At 47.1% G+C, this 17,536-nt stretch overlaps 1 protein-coding gene across 2 annotated transcripts in view; it reads right to left on the bottom strand.

The window, feature by feature from the left end:
* LY96 (lymphocyte antigen 96) overlaps positions 1-16,892 on the bottom strand; it is a 48,617-nt gene extending 31,725 nt beyond the window's left edge. Inside the window, exons 1-4 of one of the 2 annotated variants that reach the window (XM_029591494.1) lie at positions 16,602-16,886; positions 16,357-16,513; positions 15,711-15,776; positions 2,211-2,280 (exon numbers count right to left, since the gene is read on the bottom strand). In XM_029591494.1, the coding sequence (XP_029447354.1) occupies positions 2,211-2,280; positions 15,711-15,752 (112 nt within the window). In that variant the 5' untranslated portion in view covers positions 15,753-15,776; positions 16,357-16,513; positions 16,602-16,886. Of the gene's footprint in view, positions 1-2,210; positions 2,281-15,710; positions 15,777-16,356 lie in introns of both variants that reach the window. The other variant, XR_003854843.1, reaches the window with a different exon arrangement.
* Positions 16,893-17,536: the final 644 nt, after the last annotated feature.

The raw sequence follows: 17,536 nt of genomic DNA, 5'->3' as shown, positions 1-17,536 counted from the left end.
AAAACAATCATTTTACACCTGTTTGGTCAATGCTTCACTAGCTACCTGCCCAATTCAGAATCCAATATAAAGTTCTAATGTTGTTACATAATATAATGACTAACACTGATAGGTTATGGCTAGGGGTGACACTCCATATGTACACTTCACAACAGACATTGAGGTCAGCAAATAAAAGTCTTTTGGTGGTTCCAACAGTCCATCAGGCCCACTGGGAAGCCAAAGATCACATGATCTCTATGGCTGGCCCAATAACCTGGAATACTATGCTGAGGAGTCGTGGCTGATAACAAGGCTATAAATAAAGGCTTGAAAACTTGGCTATTTAAAAAAAAAACCCTTTGTGGTAATGAACGCCGGAAGGAAAGATTATTCTTGGACTACCGCATATACCAGATGATATTTTTGTACCATCATCTCCCAGAGATAAAATGTGAGACTGGATCTAAGAACTGTGTTCAGGCAATGTTGTCTTTGTTAATTATCTTGTGGCTTATGGATTTTATGAAGTGCATGTTTTAATATTGTAAACTTCCATGATTGTTTGGAGTGTACAGTAAATAAATAAATAAGTAGTAATTGCAAGGGGCTATCAAAGCACAAGGAGAACATCCAAAGGATTAAGGAGTCTTAAAACCACATCCTAATTGGTTTCACGGTTTAAGCTGTGGGGTTGTACTGTTACATGAAAAAATTCTCAACATTATTCTGTTTTCACTAAAGCAGATTCCACATCATCTCCCCTCCAGTGGCCTGTGCTCTTAGCAAAAGTATTTGTCTATCATCGAATATTAATCATATCAGCTGTATCACATACATAAGTCTGACATTTGGAAACATAAGGCTGCACAACTTTGTCAATATAAATAGAGAGATTCTAAACAGGTTGCAGGTTTTGGGATCTGCTGGGTACTTGTGAACTGGATTGGACACCGTGGGAGACAGGATGATGGCCTTAATGGACCTCTGATCTGACCCAGGAATATATATCTTCTGTTCTTAAATGGGAGGCAGACAGTGGAAAAGAAAGAAAGAACAGATTTTAATGATTTTATACAGAAAGAAATGACACATTTTAGCAGTTATTTAGATTATGTGTAGGGAAAGAGAGAGAGGAGCTGAAGATGGCTGCAAGGTGGCAGGCTGAGGTGACTATGAGCATGACATTGTTATCCACAAAGACAGAACAAAGAGGGTTTGGCAGGAAAAATAAGCAGCTCGGGCTTGATCATATTAAGCTTAAGGTGAAATAAAAAGTAGGCATCTAAAGGGTTTCCCGACCCCCAGCTCTGGCCCTAGGAATGCCTTTTTTAAGTATGCATAAAAGTATGTGTGAAATTATTTTGGTGTGTATTTTTGCACGGACAAAGCCTGGGATAATTTTTCATAAAACCCATTTACACGAGAAAATGCTTTTGAAAATTACCTCCAGAATGCGTTAAACCAAAGAGAAAGGAAAGGAAAGAATAAGATCAAAAAAGGACTTGATAGAGGGAAGAAAAATCTGTTGGGTTTTTTTTTGGGTAATCTACTAGTAATGCTGCTATAAAGAAACCAGTATTTTGTGTTATGTACAGCATGCAGTGCTGTCGGCATATTACCAGTGTTTTTGTAAGTTATACATTAAAAGATATGAATCTAGGTGTCCTAGTCAAATACCATTCACTGCCCTCCCTTGCTGTGCCTTTCGCTGACAGATAATTTGCTGCCAGGTAATAGCTGTTCTGTCAACAGTTCTGTTTGTAAAATAGTTTGGAATCCTTTTTTTTTTTTTTTTTTTTAGATAAAAGATGCCCTATATTCAAATTCTTCTTTATTTGATGTGAATCTTTCTCTTTTGCAGAGTAAAATCTGACATTTTAAATGTTAGAAAGTTTCCATGTCCTCCTCGGTTTCACTTCTACGTTCTTTACAGAAGCTCTGCCGCTGCCCTATGTCAGTGCCTGTCTTTAGAGCAAGTACAGTCACATAAATATGCCATAAACTTTAGTCCCCTCCAGAGTCACTGTAAGCTTATTGTCAGGATTTTTCAGTATTTCACAGATTATACAGAAAATGTTAACCTGCCCTCGTTGCCTCCTACCCACAAGACATCAGACTGAAAGGAAGGAGGCACATTACATGTTGAAACAGTAGATGGATCCTACGTGAAGCTTTCACAAGCATGCTTAAATCTTAAAGTGGTTTTTTTTTTTTAATTTTTTACTTACCACAAACAGAATACCAAATTTCTGTTCCTGAGGACTCACACAGCAAATAGTTTTTGGATGCTTTGGTATACTGGAAAGCAAAGACAGTCAATAAAATAAAGCAAAACATGATCTTATTTCCTGAAACTTTTCATGGTGCGGAGAGCTGAATGAGATCTCTCTCAGCAAACAGGAACAACATTAGAATTAGTCACTGGTCACATGGTACCTAACACCTATTTCTAAGTTCCCTTATTTGTCATGACTTTAGTGTAGTTTGGTAAAGTATTGTAGCCACAATTGTGTACTTTCTGAATCCATGAAGAGACACCTCAAAGGGGAACGACCATCAGGCTGCAATCATGTGGATTGTGGAAGGCAAAAGCAATATACTCACCTAAAAATACTTTTCCATTTCCAAGATTTCATGAGGCATTTCAATACACAATTCAGCTAACATGGAGAGAGCCACATTGTCTCTCTTCAATATAGCAGTATTTTGCATACTTTTATAGGATTAAGACAAAGAAATATAATTCCTAATTAAAAACTATCAGACCCACCTAATCTGCCCATTTTCGCCATCTACTGCAAAACCCATCTGATCTCTGGCTTTATCCATATTTTTCCACGGATAGAGATCCTCTAGGCTTGTCCTACGTCTTCTTGAATTTCAGTTAATATTTTTGTCTCACCACACTTCAACTGTGAAAAATAGTTGAACTGGCACACATTTTGAAATTTGTGAGTAGTAACACCAATTGTCAAGGCTTTCACCATGTAAAGGGTTAAAGGACTGGTTCAACTGCTCCCTAAATACATGGAACTAGCTGATCACCCTAGGGGGTAAGTCACTTTGGAAAACTGAAAAGCTTGTACTGATTATTGGAGGCTGTTTAGACAGTATAGCTGCCCAATTTGTTGTTTTAGAAAAGTGAGTCATTGGTCTATCTATCATTGGATTTGCAGCAGTTCAGCATCAGGGGGAGCTTGAGACAGCATATTGGAACCTGGAAAGAAAGTGAGCCCATGGGAATGATGGGGAATGGAGTTTTTGAGGGTACGGGTCAAACAGGAAATGACCTCATAGGGAAGAAACGTCCTCTGGGACACATAGTACAAGCATAGCATCCAATTAGAGTTAATTGGACACCTGGAACTACTAGGAAGTTTTTGCCCAAAGATAAAAGCCCAAACTGCTAACTGAGGAGATGCAGATGAGGAGGAAGAAGGCTGAGAAATAAACAGGATACAACTGGCAGGACATGAGGAGACCCCAGAGAAAGCTAGGAGCCATGGGGAATGTGATAGGATCGTGTACCCTTGGGCCAGCTGGGACTGCAGGAGTTGCGCTGTGGGAACCCACAGTGAGCATCGCAGCTGGGAGGTGGCGCTGAGGAGAGACTCTGAAGAAGACTTCATCACTGAAAGCCCGTGGTCGGTTCCGGGGGCCTTGGTCTGAAATGAGGAGAGGACCACAGGCTTGAGCAGGGACACGTGGATCCTCAGGGTGACTGGCAATCGTAGCCTGTAGGACATTGCCCCATTGTAAGTTGTTTGTAAGTTATTCTGTAAGTTGTTTGTAAGTTATTCTGTAAGTTGTTGTTAACAAACAACTTACAGAATATCTTGACGAAAACAATATCCTCACCTCAAACCAATTTGGCTTTCGTAAGACTATGAATACCGAATCATTATTAACATCATTATCAGACACTATCATTTTCAACCTAGAAAAGGGCCAACCTTGCCTCCTCGCTCTCCTGGATCTCTCATCAGCGTTTGATACTGTTAACCACTCATGCCTCTTGCAACGCCTAATAGACATCGGTATTACAGGAGTAGCTTTTAACTGGTTCAAATCGTTTTTGGAGAACAGATCATACAAGGTCAAGATAAATAACAAAGAGTCCCACACCATCGAATCCAAAAGGGGGGTACCACAAGGATCATCCCTCTCCCCGACCCTTTTCAATATTTATCTGCTCCCACTCTGTCAACTTCTTACTAACCTTAAGCTAAGACATTACCTATACGCGGATGATATTCAAATCCTCATCCCTATAGAAGATTCCCTACACAAAGCCATATCATTCTGGAATAAATGTCTGTTAGCTATCAACAATCTACTCACCAGCATCAACTTGGTTCTAAACAAAAACAAAACTGAAATCCTCATCATAGCACCGGAAAACTATACCCCCTCCCCACTTTCTACCACTAACCAACATCCGGACACCGCAGGGCTCTCCACCACGCAACAAGTTAGAGACCTGGGAGTCATCTTAGACAGCAAACTCTGCCTCAACAAATTCGTCAACAACACAACAAAAGAATGTTTCTTTAAACTTCAAACATTAAAGAAACTCAAACCTCTCCTCCTTTACAGAGACTTCCGCATGGTCTTACAAGCCATCATACTCCCAAAGCTGGATTACTGTAACTCCCTCCTCCTAGGCCTACCAGCATGCACCATCAAACCACTTCAGATGGTCCTGAACGCCTCTGCAAGAATTCTATCAAATGCCAAAAAAAGAGATCATATCACCCCAATTCTCCACCATCTCCACTGGCTTCCGATTAAATACAGGATCCAGTTCAAATCTTTAATGATGATACATAAGACCTTACACAACATCGCACCTCTCAACCTAACATTTCAAATTCAATTTCACACATCCGTGAAACCAACCAGAAGCGCCTATCAAAACAGACTAATCACACAACCGGCGAAATCCATTTTGAGGAAACGTGCATTATCCACAGCTGGCCCATCACTTTGGAACTCGCTCCCTCCAGACCTTCGTTTGGAAACATGCCACTCTACATTTAAAAAGAAACTTAAGACTTGGCTGTTCAAACAAGCTTTCCCCTAGAGCCAAGAACACGAAGAAAAGTCTTTTCAAGCCCACAACGATTTATTCAGATCTATTATTTTATTCCTTTCAATCAGAAATTTACACATGCTGACTTCATACATACTACATACATTTACTCATATTGACTTCATATTTTTCCATGTTATTCATTGATTTATTAACTGCTTGTTTATTAACGGTTAAATATCATACACTATTTGCTTACTTCAATTAATTTATGCAATGTAAAAACTTGCTTACTTAGATTTGTTCTATGTAAAAACTTCTTTTTTTATGTTCTATGTTCTATGTAAACCGCTATATTTTAGCGATAGTTACTGTTCTTTGTAAACCGGGGTGATATGTATACTATACAGGAACCTCCGGTATATAAATTATTTAAATAAATAAATAAATAAATAAATAAATACATTCTGCCACAGTGAAGGGACCGATATAGCGGGGCGCCAATCGCATGGAGGGGATGCGTAGCCCGTAGGGACCCGGGCCTCTTGGTCTTAGGTGGATCCTCTGCGACCAAGGATCTGAAGAGCAGGCTGCTGAGGTAGTCTGATGAATAGACGGCACCCAGGAGGTCAGACCAGACTTCACCCTAGGAAGCCCGAGGTCCCCCTGGGAGGAGCCCGTGAGGACCTGAGCCGCTGGGGCTTAGGAGAAACCTCTGGGCGAGTGGAGAACGGGTATCTGTGGCAGTGGCGAGAAATGAAGCCGAAGTCCAGGAACAAGCCAAAGTCGGGAGCCAGAAGCCAGATGTTGGAAGCCAAAACCAGAGATGGAAGCTGAAGCCGGAGTAGAGGAACGAAGCAAGGTCAGGAGCCAGGAGTCAGATGTCGGAAACCAAAACCAGGGATGGAAGCTGAAGCCGGAGTCGATGAGCAAAGCAAGTTCAGGAGCCAGGAGTCAAATGTCGGAAGCCAGAACCAGGGACGGAAGCTGAAGACGGAGTCAATTAGAGATGTGAATCGGAACCGGAATCGGTTCGGATTCCGGTTCCGATTCACATATGGGTTTTTTTTCATCGGGCCCGATTGCGGTTTTGTTTATCGGCTGCGCCCGAGCCGATAAACAAAAAACCCACCCGACCCTTTAAAACTAATCCCTTTGCTTCCCCCACCCTCCCAACCCCCAAAAACATTTTACAGGTACCTGGTGGTCCAGTGGGGGTCCCGGGAGCGATCTCCCGCTCTCGGGCCGTCGGCTGCCACTAATAAAAATGGTGCCGATGGCCTTTGCTCTTACCATGTGACAGGGTATGCGTGCCATTGGTCGGCCCCTGTCACATGGAGGGAGCACTGGATGGCCGGCACCATCTTTAAAAATGGCGTGGGCCATCCAGTGCTCCTACCATGTGACAGGGGCCGGCCAATGGCACGGATACCCTGTCACATGGTAAGGGCAAAGGGCCATCGGCGCCATTTTGATTAGTGGCAGCCAACGGCCCGGGAGCAGGAGATCGCTCCCGGGACCCCCGCTGGACCACCAGGTACCTGTAAAATGTTTTTGGGGGGTTGGGAGGGTGGAGGAAGCAAATGGATTAATTTTAAAGGGTCGGGGTGGGTTTAGGGTTATTTTTGTGTGCCATTTTTCCCGCCCTCCCCCAAAACAATAAGAGAACCCCCACGAACAATATCGAGGGGTTTTCCTATTGTTTCGGGGGAGCCCCCGATTTCAGACGATTTTGAAAATATCGACAATATTTTCAATCGTCTGAAGCCCGATTCACATCCCTAGAGTCAATAGATGAGCCAGGACAGAAGCCAGAAGAGATGATCCAAGATCAAAAGCAGCAACTAGAAACTCAGGGACTGAGTGAACCTCGTTGCAAGGCAAGGCATAGCTGTAACTGCTGGGTTTAAATAAGCTGGCAGCGTCTGACGTCACCGGGAGTCTGTCCCTGGGTTTCCCACACTGGACCCTTTAAATCAGAAGCCCCGGCACGCGCGCGCGCCTAGGGGGCCAGGCCAGCCGCGGATCGGCAGCAGCATCTCCCTCACAGGGAGAATGCCAGTGTAGGCCGCATTTCGGGCCTGCGTGGCCAAAGAGGAGGAGTTCCCACGGCTGGATCAGGCCGCACGGTGAGTGAAGGTCCCGGGGCACGGCCCGGGACCGTAACAGTACCCCCCCTCCTACGCCCCCTTCCTGGAGGCCTGGGTTTACCTGGATGATCCACATGAAATTGGTGGAGAAGGCCCTTGTCCAAGATGTTGGTGGCTGGCTCCCAGGAATTCTCTTTGGGGCCCAAGCCTTCCCAGGAGAAGAGATACTCCCACCGACGATGGTGGAATCGGACATCCAGGACGTCTTTCACGGTATACATATCACCTTGTTCGGCGGTAGAGGTGGTCGGTTCCGGGGCCTTGGTCTGAAATGAGGAGAGGACCACAGGCTTGAGCAGGGACACGTGGATCCTCAGGGTGACTGGCAATCGTAGTCTGTAGGACACTGCCCCAATATATTCTGCCACAGGGAAGGGACCGATATAGCGGGGGTGCCAATCGCATGGAGGGGATGCGTAGCTGAATATTCTTGGTACTTAACCATATCTTATTCCCTGGTTGGAAGATCAGTGCAGGTTGTCGAGACCTGTCTGCGTATTCTTTAGACTTGGCAGCTGTCAGATGAAGTTTCTCCTGGGTGGATGGCCAGAGGTGGCGCAGTTGTTGGGCTGTACGTTGTCCTGCAGGGGGTGGCACCATCAGCGGCAATGGTAATGGAGGCCTGGGAGTCTGACCACCTGGAAGGGGGACTGGTTGGTCGCAGAGTGTTTATGGCGGTTGTATGAGAACTCCGCCCAGGGTAACAAGGTGACCCAATCATTTTGAAGGTCTCCGACGAAGGCCCGGAGGAAGGCCTTTAGAGTTCGGTTGGTGCGCTCAGCTTGGCCGTTGCCCTGGGGCTGAAAGGCTGTCATCAGATCCAGTTGCACTCCAAACTTCTTGCAAAGGGCCTTCCAATATTTCGCCGTAAACTGAGGACCACGGTCTGAAGCGATGTGCAAAGGAAGTCCGTGTAGTCGGAAGATATGCTGTATAAAAAGGTTGGCCAACTCTGGTGCTGTAGGTGGTTTAGCGAGAGGCACAAAATGAGCCATCTTCGAGAATCAGTCGAACGTGACCCAGATCACGGTCTTTCCATCAGAGGGTGGTAATTCCACAATAAAGTCCGTGGACAGGTGGGTCTAGGGCTCAGTTGGTATGGGTAGCGGGTGAAGGAGACCCCAGGGATGACCATGCAAGGGTTTCTGCTGGGCGCAGGTAGGGCATGACTGGACGTAGAGCCGAACGTCTCTCTTGACCTGCAGCCACCGGTAGAACTCAAGCAGAAGTTCTAGTGTACGGGCAGTCCCTGGATGCCCTGCGGTCAGGGAATCGTGGGCCCATGCTAACACCTTCCTTCGTGAACAAGCGGGCACCACTGTCTTACCCGCGGGGACCACCTCGGATGGGGTTAAGAGAACTTTGGCCGGGTCCAGGATATATTGAGGCGGGTCGATGGTATCGTCAGTCTCCGTCATGCGCGAGAAAGCAACCGCTCAAATGTTCTTAGCTGCTGGTCTGTAGCGGAGAGAAAAATTGAATCGGCTGAAAAAGAGTGACCAGCGTGCTTGCCATGGATTAAGGCGCTGGGCGCGGCACAGGTACTCTAGGTTTTTATGGTCCGTGTAAACGACTACTGGGTGTTGGGCTCCCTCCAACCATTGGCACCATTCCTGGAACATTAGCTTGATGGCCAGTAGTTCTTTGTCCCCTATGCCGTAGTTTCTCTCTGTGGGGGAGAATTTGCGGGAGAAATAAGAGCATGGCAGGGATTTACTATTATTGGACAATTGGCTTAGAACGGCTTCGACTGCCAAGTCGGAGGTGTCAACCTCCACGATGAATTGGCGTTGGGGGTCCGGGTGCCGGAGGCAAGTGTCCTGGAGGAAGGCGTTCTTCAGATCCTGAAAGGCTCTTAAGGCTATTGCCGACCAATTCCTAGTGTCGGTCCCCTTTCTCGTAAGAGCCGTCAGCGGGGCCACCATGCTGGAATAGTGTGGGATAAATTGCCGGTAGAAGTTGGCAAAGCCGAGGAACCGCTGAAGCGCCTTGACTCCCACAGATTGAGGCCAATTCTTGATGGCCGCAACCTTCTCTGGGTCCATATGGAACCCTGTGGAGGATACAATGTACCCCAGAAAGGGTAGTGATTCCTGTTCAAATTGGCATTTCTCCAATTTGGCATAGAGTCGATTCTCTCGCAGTTTCTGTAGTACTGGGCGGACATCCTGGCGGTGCACCTCCAAGTCCTTGGAATATATTAATATGTCATCAAGGTAAACAATCACTGAGGTGTGTAGCATTTCCCTGAGTACCTCATTCATGAGGTTCTGAAACACTGCCGGAGCATTGCAGAGGCCGAAGGGCATGACTAGATATTCGTAATGGCCATCCCTTGTGAGGAATGCGGTCTTCCACTCGTCACCGGGCCGAATTATCACCAGGCTATATGCCCCTTGGAGATCCAATTTCGTGAAGACTTTGGTTCCTTGTAGCCGATCCAATAGTTTAGGGATCAAGGGTAGCGGGTAGCGGTCACGGTGCGTGACCATGGCAGGCCTAACACGATTGGATGTATGGATCTCTTCTCCTCGACGTGTAGGAGGCTGGTGCGTAGTGTTAGTGACTGGGTACAAGTGGAAATCGTTCCCGGGAGTGGGGTAATCGATACAGGGTATCGGTAATCGATACAGGGTCGGAGGGACCCGTCCTTCTTACCTACAAAGAAGAACCCGACTCCGGCCGGGGAGTTGGTCTGATGAACCCTCGGTCCAAGTTTTCTTTGATGTAGGCAGACAAGGCCTGGGTCTCCGGAAGTGATAGCGGGTAGACCCATCCTCAAGGAGGTGTGGTGCCTGAGATCAGGTTGATCGCACAATCGAAGGGCCGATGCTCAAGGAGTAGTTTGGCCTTTTCCTTCGAGAATACGTCTCAAAAGGCGTGGTATTGGGGTGGTAGCGCTAGTGGTATTGTCAAGAGTGGTACCAGTGGTTGAGGCCGGGAAGACTGACACTCATTAAAGCAGGTTGGACCCCAGGACGTAATCTGGAGGGAGTCCCAACTGATTACGGGAGAGTGCTTCCAAAGCCATGGCAGGCCTAACACGATTGGATGTATGGATCTCGCCAGGATGAGGAACGAGATCTCCTTGACGTGTAGGAGGCCGGTGCATAGCGTTAGTGACTGGGTACAAGTGGAAATGGTTCCTGGGAGTGGGGTCCCCTGAACTGAAGACACTTGTATGGGGGTTTCTGAGGTTGGACCCCAAGCTGGAGTTGCAGCACCAGGTCCCAGAGGATAAAATTTCCCCCGGCTCCGGAGTCTATCAGGGCTAAGGTGTCGAAGTTCCCATCCGGGAAAATTAAGGTTACAGGAACGATACACGGGGAGGCGGATGTAGTGTTACCTAGAGTTAACTCCCGGACTAACGCTAGGTCTGAGTGTTTCCCGGACGCTCATGACAGCGGGCAAGAAAATGTCCCTTGCCACCGCAATATAAGCACAGGCCCTGGGACCGGCGCCTCCTCCTCTCCTCTTGGGAAAATGGGCCCCGGCCCAACTGCATGGGTTCTGTATCGTGTGGCCCCAGGGAGGCAGGAGGGGAGTACCTGGTTCGGGGAGGTGTGGTTCCGGAGGCCCCGAATCTCTGACTGGGTATCCTCTCCCGGAACCGGCGTTGGATGCGGCGGTCAACGCGGCCAGCCAGATCAATGATAATTCAAGTCGTCCGGGATATCTCTGGCCGCCAGTTCGTCCTGAAGTCATGGAGAGAGCCCCTCCAGAAATATGCCGTGCAGGCTATCACTTCTCCAGTTCAGCTCAGCAGCAAGGGTCTGAAACTCCACTGCGTACTCTGCTAAGGGACGGTTACACTGCCACAGCTGGAGTAGTTCGGACACGGCCGTGGGTCTGCGGGAGGGCTCATCAAAGATCCTTCGGAAGGAAGTGACGAATTGAACCAGATTGGCAAGACGGGTGTCCTGACACTCCCATAGGGAACAGGCCCATGCCAACGGTCTCCCATCCAATAGCGAGATGATGTAGCTCTTCTTGATCTGGTCTGTGAGAAACTGCGCTGGTAGTAGGTTGAAGCGGATATAGCATTGATTCAAGAATCCGCGACATAGTTTCGGGTCCCCTGAGTACCGCGAGGGTGCTGGCATCTGTATGGGCGTAGGCGGTCCAGCGCTGGAAATGGCTACTGGTCCAGGAGAACTGGAAACAGCGGCTCCTTCTACTCGGTCCGCTAACCTCTGCACAGTTGCCATCAGCGAGTCGAGACAGGTTTGTTGCTGTTGCAACCTTTGTGCAATTCCCGGAATGGCTTTCAGGGTCGAAAGGCCCGCCGGGTCCATGGCCTTGCAAACTGTTAGGATCATGGACCCTTGGGCCAGCTGGGACTGCAGGTGTTGCACTGTGGGAACCCACAGTGAGCGTCGCCGCCGGGAGGCGGCGCTGAGGAGAGACTCTGAAGAAGACTTCACCACTGGAAGCCCGAGATCCCCCCAGGAGGGACCCCATAGGGATCCGGGCCTCTTGGTCCTAGGTGGATCCTCTGCACCAAGGATCTGAAGAGCAGGCTGCCGAGGTAGTCCGATAAAGAGACGGCGCCCAGGAGGTCAGACGAGACTTCACCCTTGGAAGCCTGAGGCCCCCCAGGAGGAGCCCGTGAGGACCCGAGCCGCTGGGGCTTAGGAGAAACCTCCAGGCGAGTAGAGAACGGGTACCTGTGGCAGTGGCAAGAGATGAAGCCGAAGTCCAGGAACAAGCCAAGGTCGGGAGCCAGAAGTCAGATGTCAGAAGCCAAAACCAGGGACGGAAGCTGAAGCCAGAGTCGAGGAACAAAGCAAGATCAGAAGCCAGAAGTCTGAAGAGATGATCCAAGATCAAAAGCAGCAACTAGAAACTCAGGGACTGAGTGAACCTTGTTGCAAGGCGAGGCATAGCTGTGACCGCCGGGTTTAAATAACCTGGCAGCGTCTGACTTCACTGGGAGGCTGTCCCTGGGTTTCCCGCGCTGGCCTCTTTAAATCAGAAGCCCTAGTGCGCGCTCGTGCGCCTAGGGGGGGCCAGCTGTGGATCATCGTCGGTGTCTCCCTCGCAGGGAGAACGCCGCGGTAGGCTGCGTTTCAGGCCTGCATGGCCGAAGAGGAGGAGTTCCCATGGCCGGATCAGGCTACGTGGTGAGTGAAGGTCCCAGGGCACAGCCCGGGACCGTAACAGAATGTCACCGCTCTGGTCTCTAGCGGGTTGAAAGACCACACAGACTCTCTCCTGGACCAGGACCCCTGTACCAAATGAGACTGACAAACTGCTCCCCATTCAAAGAGACTGGCATCGGTAGAGACCACCATCCAATCCGGAACTTTGAGGTCCACTCCATGAATGAGATTGGAAGTCTGAAGCTACCATGACAGACTCTCTCTCATGAAGCCCTCGAGAGGCAACTGGAGATGATACTCCTCCAACACTGGCTTCCAACGGGCCAACAACACCATCTGTAGAGGTCTCTTATGGGAAAACGCCCACAGAACAAAGTCCAGCGTGGAGGCCATCGAGCCCAAAATCTGCAAGTCCCAGACCTTGGGCACGCACAACTGCAAGAACCGTCGAATCTGCATCTGAAGTTTCAGGACTCGATCTTGAGAGAGGAACACCCTGCCTACCAGAGTGTCAAGCCAGGCCCCTAAATACTCCAAAGTTTGCATCAGCGACAACTGACTCTTGGCATGATTCACCACCCAACCGAGAGACTGGAGAACTTCGAGCACTCGATGAACTGATTTGCGGCACAGAAACTCCAACTTGGCCCTGATCAGCCAATCGTCCAAATATGGGTGCACTAGAATACCAACCTTTCGAAGGAATGCTGCCACCACCACCATTACCTTGGTGAAAGTCTGCGGAGCTGTGGCAAGACCAAACGGAAGGACCTGAAACTGAAAATGTTGTCCTAGAATCATGAAGCAAAGAAACTGCTGAGAGCCCTGATGGATGGGAATATGCAGATAAGCCTCCATGAGATCTAGGGAAGCTAGGATCTCTCCTTTGCGCACCACCACTATGGTCTCCATCCAACCGCCGCATCCTGTACCACTGAGGGTCTCCATCCTGAAGCTCAGCACCTTGACCTCGGCCGCATTGACCTTCTTTAAATTGAGTATCAGCTGGAATGAGCCCTCCTTTTTGGGGACCAGAAAATAAATGGAATATCTCCCTTGGTGGAGCTCTGTCTGGGGAACCGGTACCACAGCACCTAAGTGACATAGGCGATCTAGAGTCACTTGAAATGCAGACCTCTTGTACGGGTAGCCGCATGGGGAAGTCAGAAAAAGCTCTCGCAATGGGATGAGCAAATTCTAAAGCGTAGCCATTTCTTACCATACTGAGAACCCACTAGTCCTGAGTGATCTTGGCCCACTCGTCATAAAACTGCCATAACCGACCTCCTATAGTAGGAATGACGGAGTGGACCAGCCTCGCATTATTGACTCCTGCCAAAGAGTCCCAGGGGATCCCCTGAAAGACCTCCAGGCTCCACAAAAGGAGTGCCCCCATGCCTGCCCACGCAAAAGAAATTGCCTCTGAGGCCCTGACACCCTACGCATAGGCCACGTCCTTCTGTTGGACCGAAAACGAGACCTTGATTGAAAAAACCTCTTAGCCTTAGGTTTATCCTCGGGCAACCTGAGGACCTTATTGTCTCCAAGAGACTGCATCAACTGCTCAAGATCCTCCCCCAAACAAGAACTTACCTTTAAAAGGCAAGGAAGCCAATTGCGCTTTAGAGGAAACATCCGCCACCCAATTGCAGAGCCAGAGCAACCTTCTGGCAGCCACTGCTGATGCCATAACCCTGGAAGAGGTACGCACCAGACCATATAGGGCATCCGCCCCGTAAACCACAGCTGCTTCCACTCTCTCAGCCGTGTCCACGTCCACACTCAACTGTGATAAATTCCCCTGGAGCTGCTGTACCCATTGAAGACAAGCATGCTGCAAGAAACTGGAAACTGCACGCAAACCCAGGGACGCCACCTCAAAAATCCTTTTAAGGTGCAACTCCATCTTGCGATCTTGCACATTCTTCAACGCGGCTGAACCAATCACCAGAATCGTGATTCGTTTAGTCACAGCTGAAACTGCTGCATCTACCCTCAGGAGAGAAAAAAGTTCTAAATCCTGTTCCAGTAGAGGATAAAGCTTCCCCATGGAGCTGCCAACCTTCAAACCGGAATCATGGGTCCCCTATTCCAATTCCACTAGCTTCCTAAGCGACTTGTGATACGGAAAAGAAGTCAGGGGACCTCGCATGCCATCTAGGACCGGATCCTCTCCCTCCAAATCCTGGTCCTTCTGTGGCATTTTCACCCCAAGGACCTGAAATGCCAAAGGGAGTAAAACATCCAGCTCTTCCCTTTTAAAAAGGCTTACCACCTTAGGGTCCTCCACCTCATGAATAGAAGACACCGGGTCCTTCCCCTTTTTTTTTTTTTAATTTATTGGTATTTAACTTTTTTACAATCAAGTACAATCTTGAAATAACAGAAATTAAACAATGGCATTAATACTGAGATTAATAAGTAAAAAGAAAAACTTCAATTTTTAGACAATCAAGTATATAATATGCCAGTGTAGTTCAAAGTCCTCTATTGGGGATATCCAATACTCATTGAAGGCTCTTTATCATATAAGCAATAAACTTAAAAAAAATTCTGGCTGACCCAAACTTATGGAGTTACAAATTCCATTTATAAAGAACATCACAACTACTAAGGTGTTACAGAGTCATGCCTGTCAACAACGTTATCAGAGGAAATTCTGTCAGCTATAAATTTAGTAAGTTGAGATGGAAGGAAAAATATATATTTAATATCACAATACCTAATAAAGCATTTACATGGGAATCTCAAAGAAAATGAGGCTCCCATTTGCAGTACTTTAGGTCTCATAATCAAGAACTACTTTCTTCTCTTCTGGGTGTCTCTGGCTACATCTGGAAATATCTGAACATTCAGCTGCAGAAATTTTTCTTTAAAATAGAATTTTAGTACCCATTTCTTATCTGAATCGAGTAAAAAATAGACAATTAGTGTAGCAGGTTGGGCAGCTGTTGAATCTGAAGACTCCAATATTTCTGAAATATTCAGCGGTGTTAAAGATTGAAGGTCCTGTCCCTCTTTAGAATTTATCTTCATTGAAGGCGGATAGTATATTTTCGATAATGGTGGAAGTGTTTGCTGAGGAATTTTCAAAATTTCCAAAGCGTACCTATTCCACATCTCTTTTGCTGGTACTAATGGCACTTTCGGAAAATTGATCAATCTTAAATTTTTTCCTCTTATCTGATTTTCCAGATTCTCAGCTCTTCTAGTTAGGTATTGCTTTTCCCTTTATTAAGGTTACATGTTGGTCATTCATTTTCTCTATATTTTGTCTAATGGAATCCACAGCCTGATCCCTTTTTATATTCTCATCTTGTAACTTTTTAACTTGCAATTCAATTTCCACCATTTTTTTTAGAGAACGGCTTCAGCTGTAATGTTACATTATTATGCAAAATGACCAGAGTTTCCCATATCGTCTCTAAAGATCTGAGGTCTTACCATCAGTGTCATTTCCTCTCCAACTTCAATAAACTCAGGCATGATGTTAGTAGAGTCGGTTTGAAGCTGATTAGAAAGGAATGGAAAATAAAACAAAGAATACCATAACACCTCTGTATCAAACCATGGTACAACTGTACTTTGAGTATTATATGCAGATCTGGTAGACACATCTCAAAAAAGATAAAGCAAACCTAGAAAAGGTACAGAGAGGGGCACAAAAAATGAGAAAGGGGATGGAATGGCTCCTTTATAAAAAAAAAGGTTAAACAAGTTAGGGTTCTTCAACTTGGAGATGAGGCAACAAAGAAAGGATATGATAAAAGTTTATAAAATCATGAGTGGAGTGAGCCCAGATGGCATTGTTTATGTTTTTATGGGTAATACAGATAAACAGAGGACAATTATTTATCCTTTCACACAGTTCTAAGACTAAGAGACACTCCCTGAAACTAACAGGTAGCAGATTTAAAAGAAATCAGAGAAAGTATTTTTTTCACTGAACACAAAATCAAGCTGTGGAATTTGTTACCAGAGGACATAGTCAAAGCATCTAAGCTTAGCTGCATTTAAAAGTGGTTTGGACAGTTCTTGGAGGAAAGGTCCACAAACCATTAACCATAGATTTGGGAAAGCCATCACTTACCACTGGGAATGGGCAACTAAGTATGGATCCTAGTCTTTGGGCTCTGCCAGGTAACTTTGGCTCAGCTTGGTTATTTTCAGAGACAAGATGCTGAGCTTGATGGACCTTTGGTCTGATTACATATCACATGTACTTCTGTAAGTTTCTCTCTCAAAAGCTGACAAAGGTACAACAAAACAGAACCACTTGTTACTTCTTACTTGCCATTCTGACTCAGAAAACTTAGTTGAATATTTCCTACATACTTTCCCCATGGGGCTCTGCTGCCTCTGGATAGCATCACTGCAACCACTACAGAGAGCCACATTATTCCAGAGGATGGAGAAGTAACCATGTTTCCTAAAGCTGTAATTCCTGTAGTGTAATGTACCAGTGGTTCTCAACTCAGTTCACAAGGGCTGGCCAGTCGGGTTATCAGGATCTGCAAAATGAATAAGTACAAGATATATTTGCATGCAGACACATCTCATGCGTAGTCATTGTGAATGTCCTGAAGATATCCACAGGCAGTCCTAGAGGAGCAGGTTAGGAAACATACCCATACCCACACACTCTCAATCTCTCTCTCTCTAACATAGTAATGATGGCAGAAAAGGATCAGCTGGCCCATCCAGTCTGCCCAGCAACCTTCTTATGGTAGTATCTGCTGCTCTGTGCAGGATACACCCATGTTTCTCTCAAGGGTAGTAATTGCCACTCTGTGCAGTTACTACCCCCCCCCCCCCCCGCCTTATGATAAGGGTAGTAACATTTACAATCCATGAAAACTAAGCAACTGTCAAACCCATAAAATACTGCTAGCTGTTGTGGGAGTCTCAGTTTAGTGGACCCTTGGGCCGGCCTGCTGGAGACTGGGAATAGATGGTCAATGTCTCTAATGAATAGCAGGCCAGGAGGCAGATGTTCAGGCGGGACTTAGATGCTCTTCACCCTGGAAGCTGGTACTCCCCCGGGAGGAGCCTGTAGGAGCCTAACCGCTGGGCCTTAGGTGGCTTCACCCTTGGAAGCCGAAGCTCCTCCGGGAGGAGCCCGTACGGGCCCGGCCACTGGGACTTAGGCGGGTTGTGGATCAGGACAGGTAACTGGAACCAGACTAGGACAGTAGCGATACTGTAACTGGGTTCGGGTTCTGGAACCAAGCAGGAACTGTAGCAGGACTCAGGTACTGGAACCAGGCAGG

Source organism: Rhinatrema bivittatum, chromosome 2 (assembly GCF_901001135.1).
Source record: "Rhinatrema bivittatum chromosome 2, aRhiBiv1.1, whole genome shotgun sequence".
NCBI lineage: Eukaryota > Metazoa > Chordata > Amphibia > Gymnophiona > Rhinatrematidae > Rhinatrema > Rhinatrema bivittatum.
Note: the sequence above shows the minus strand (reverse complement) of the source record. Positions and strands in the feature narration are given on the sequence as shown.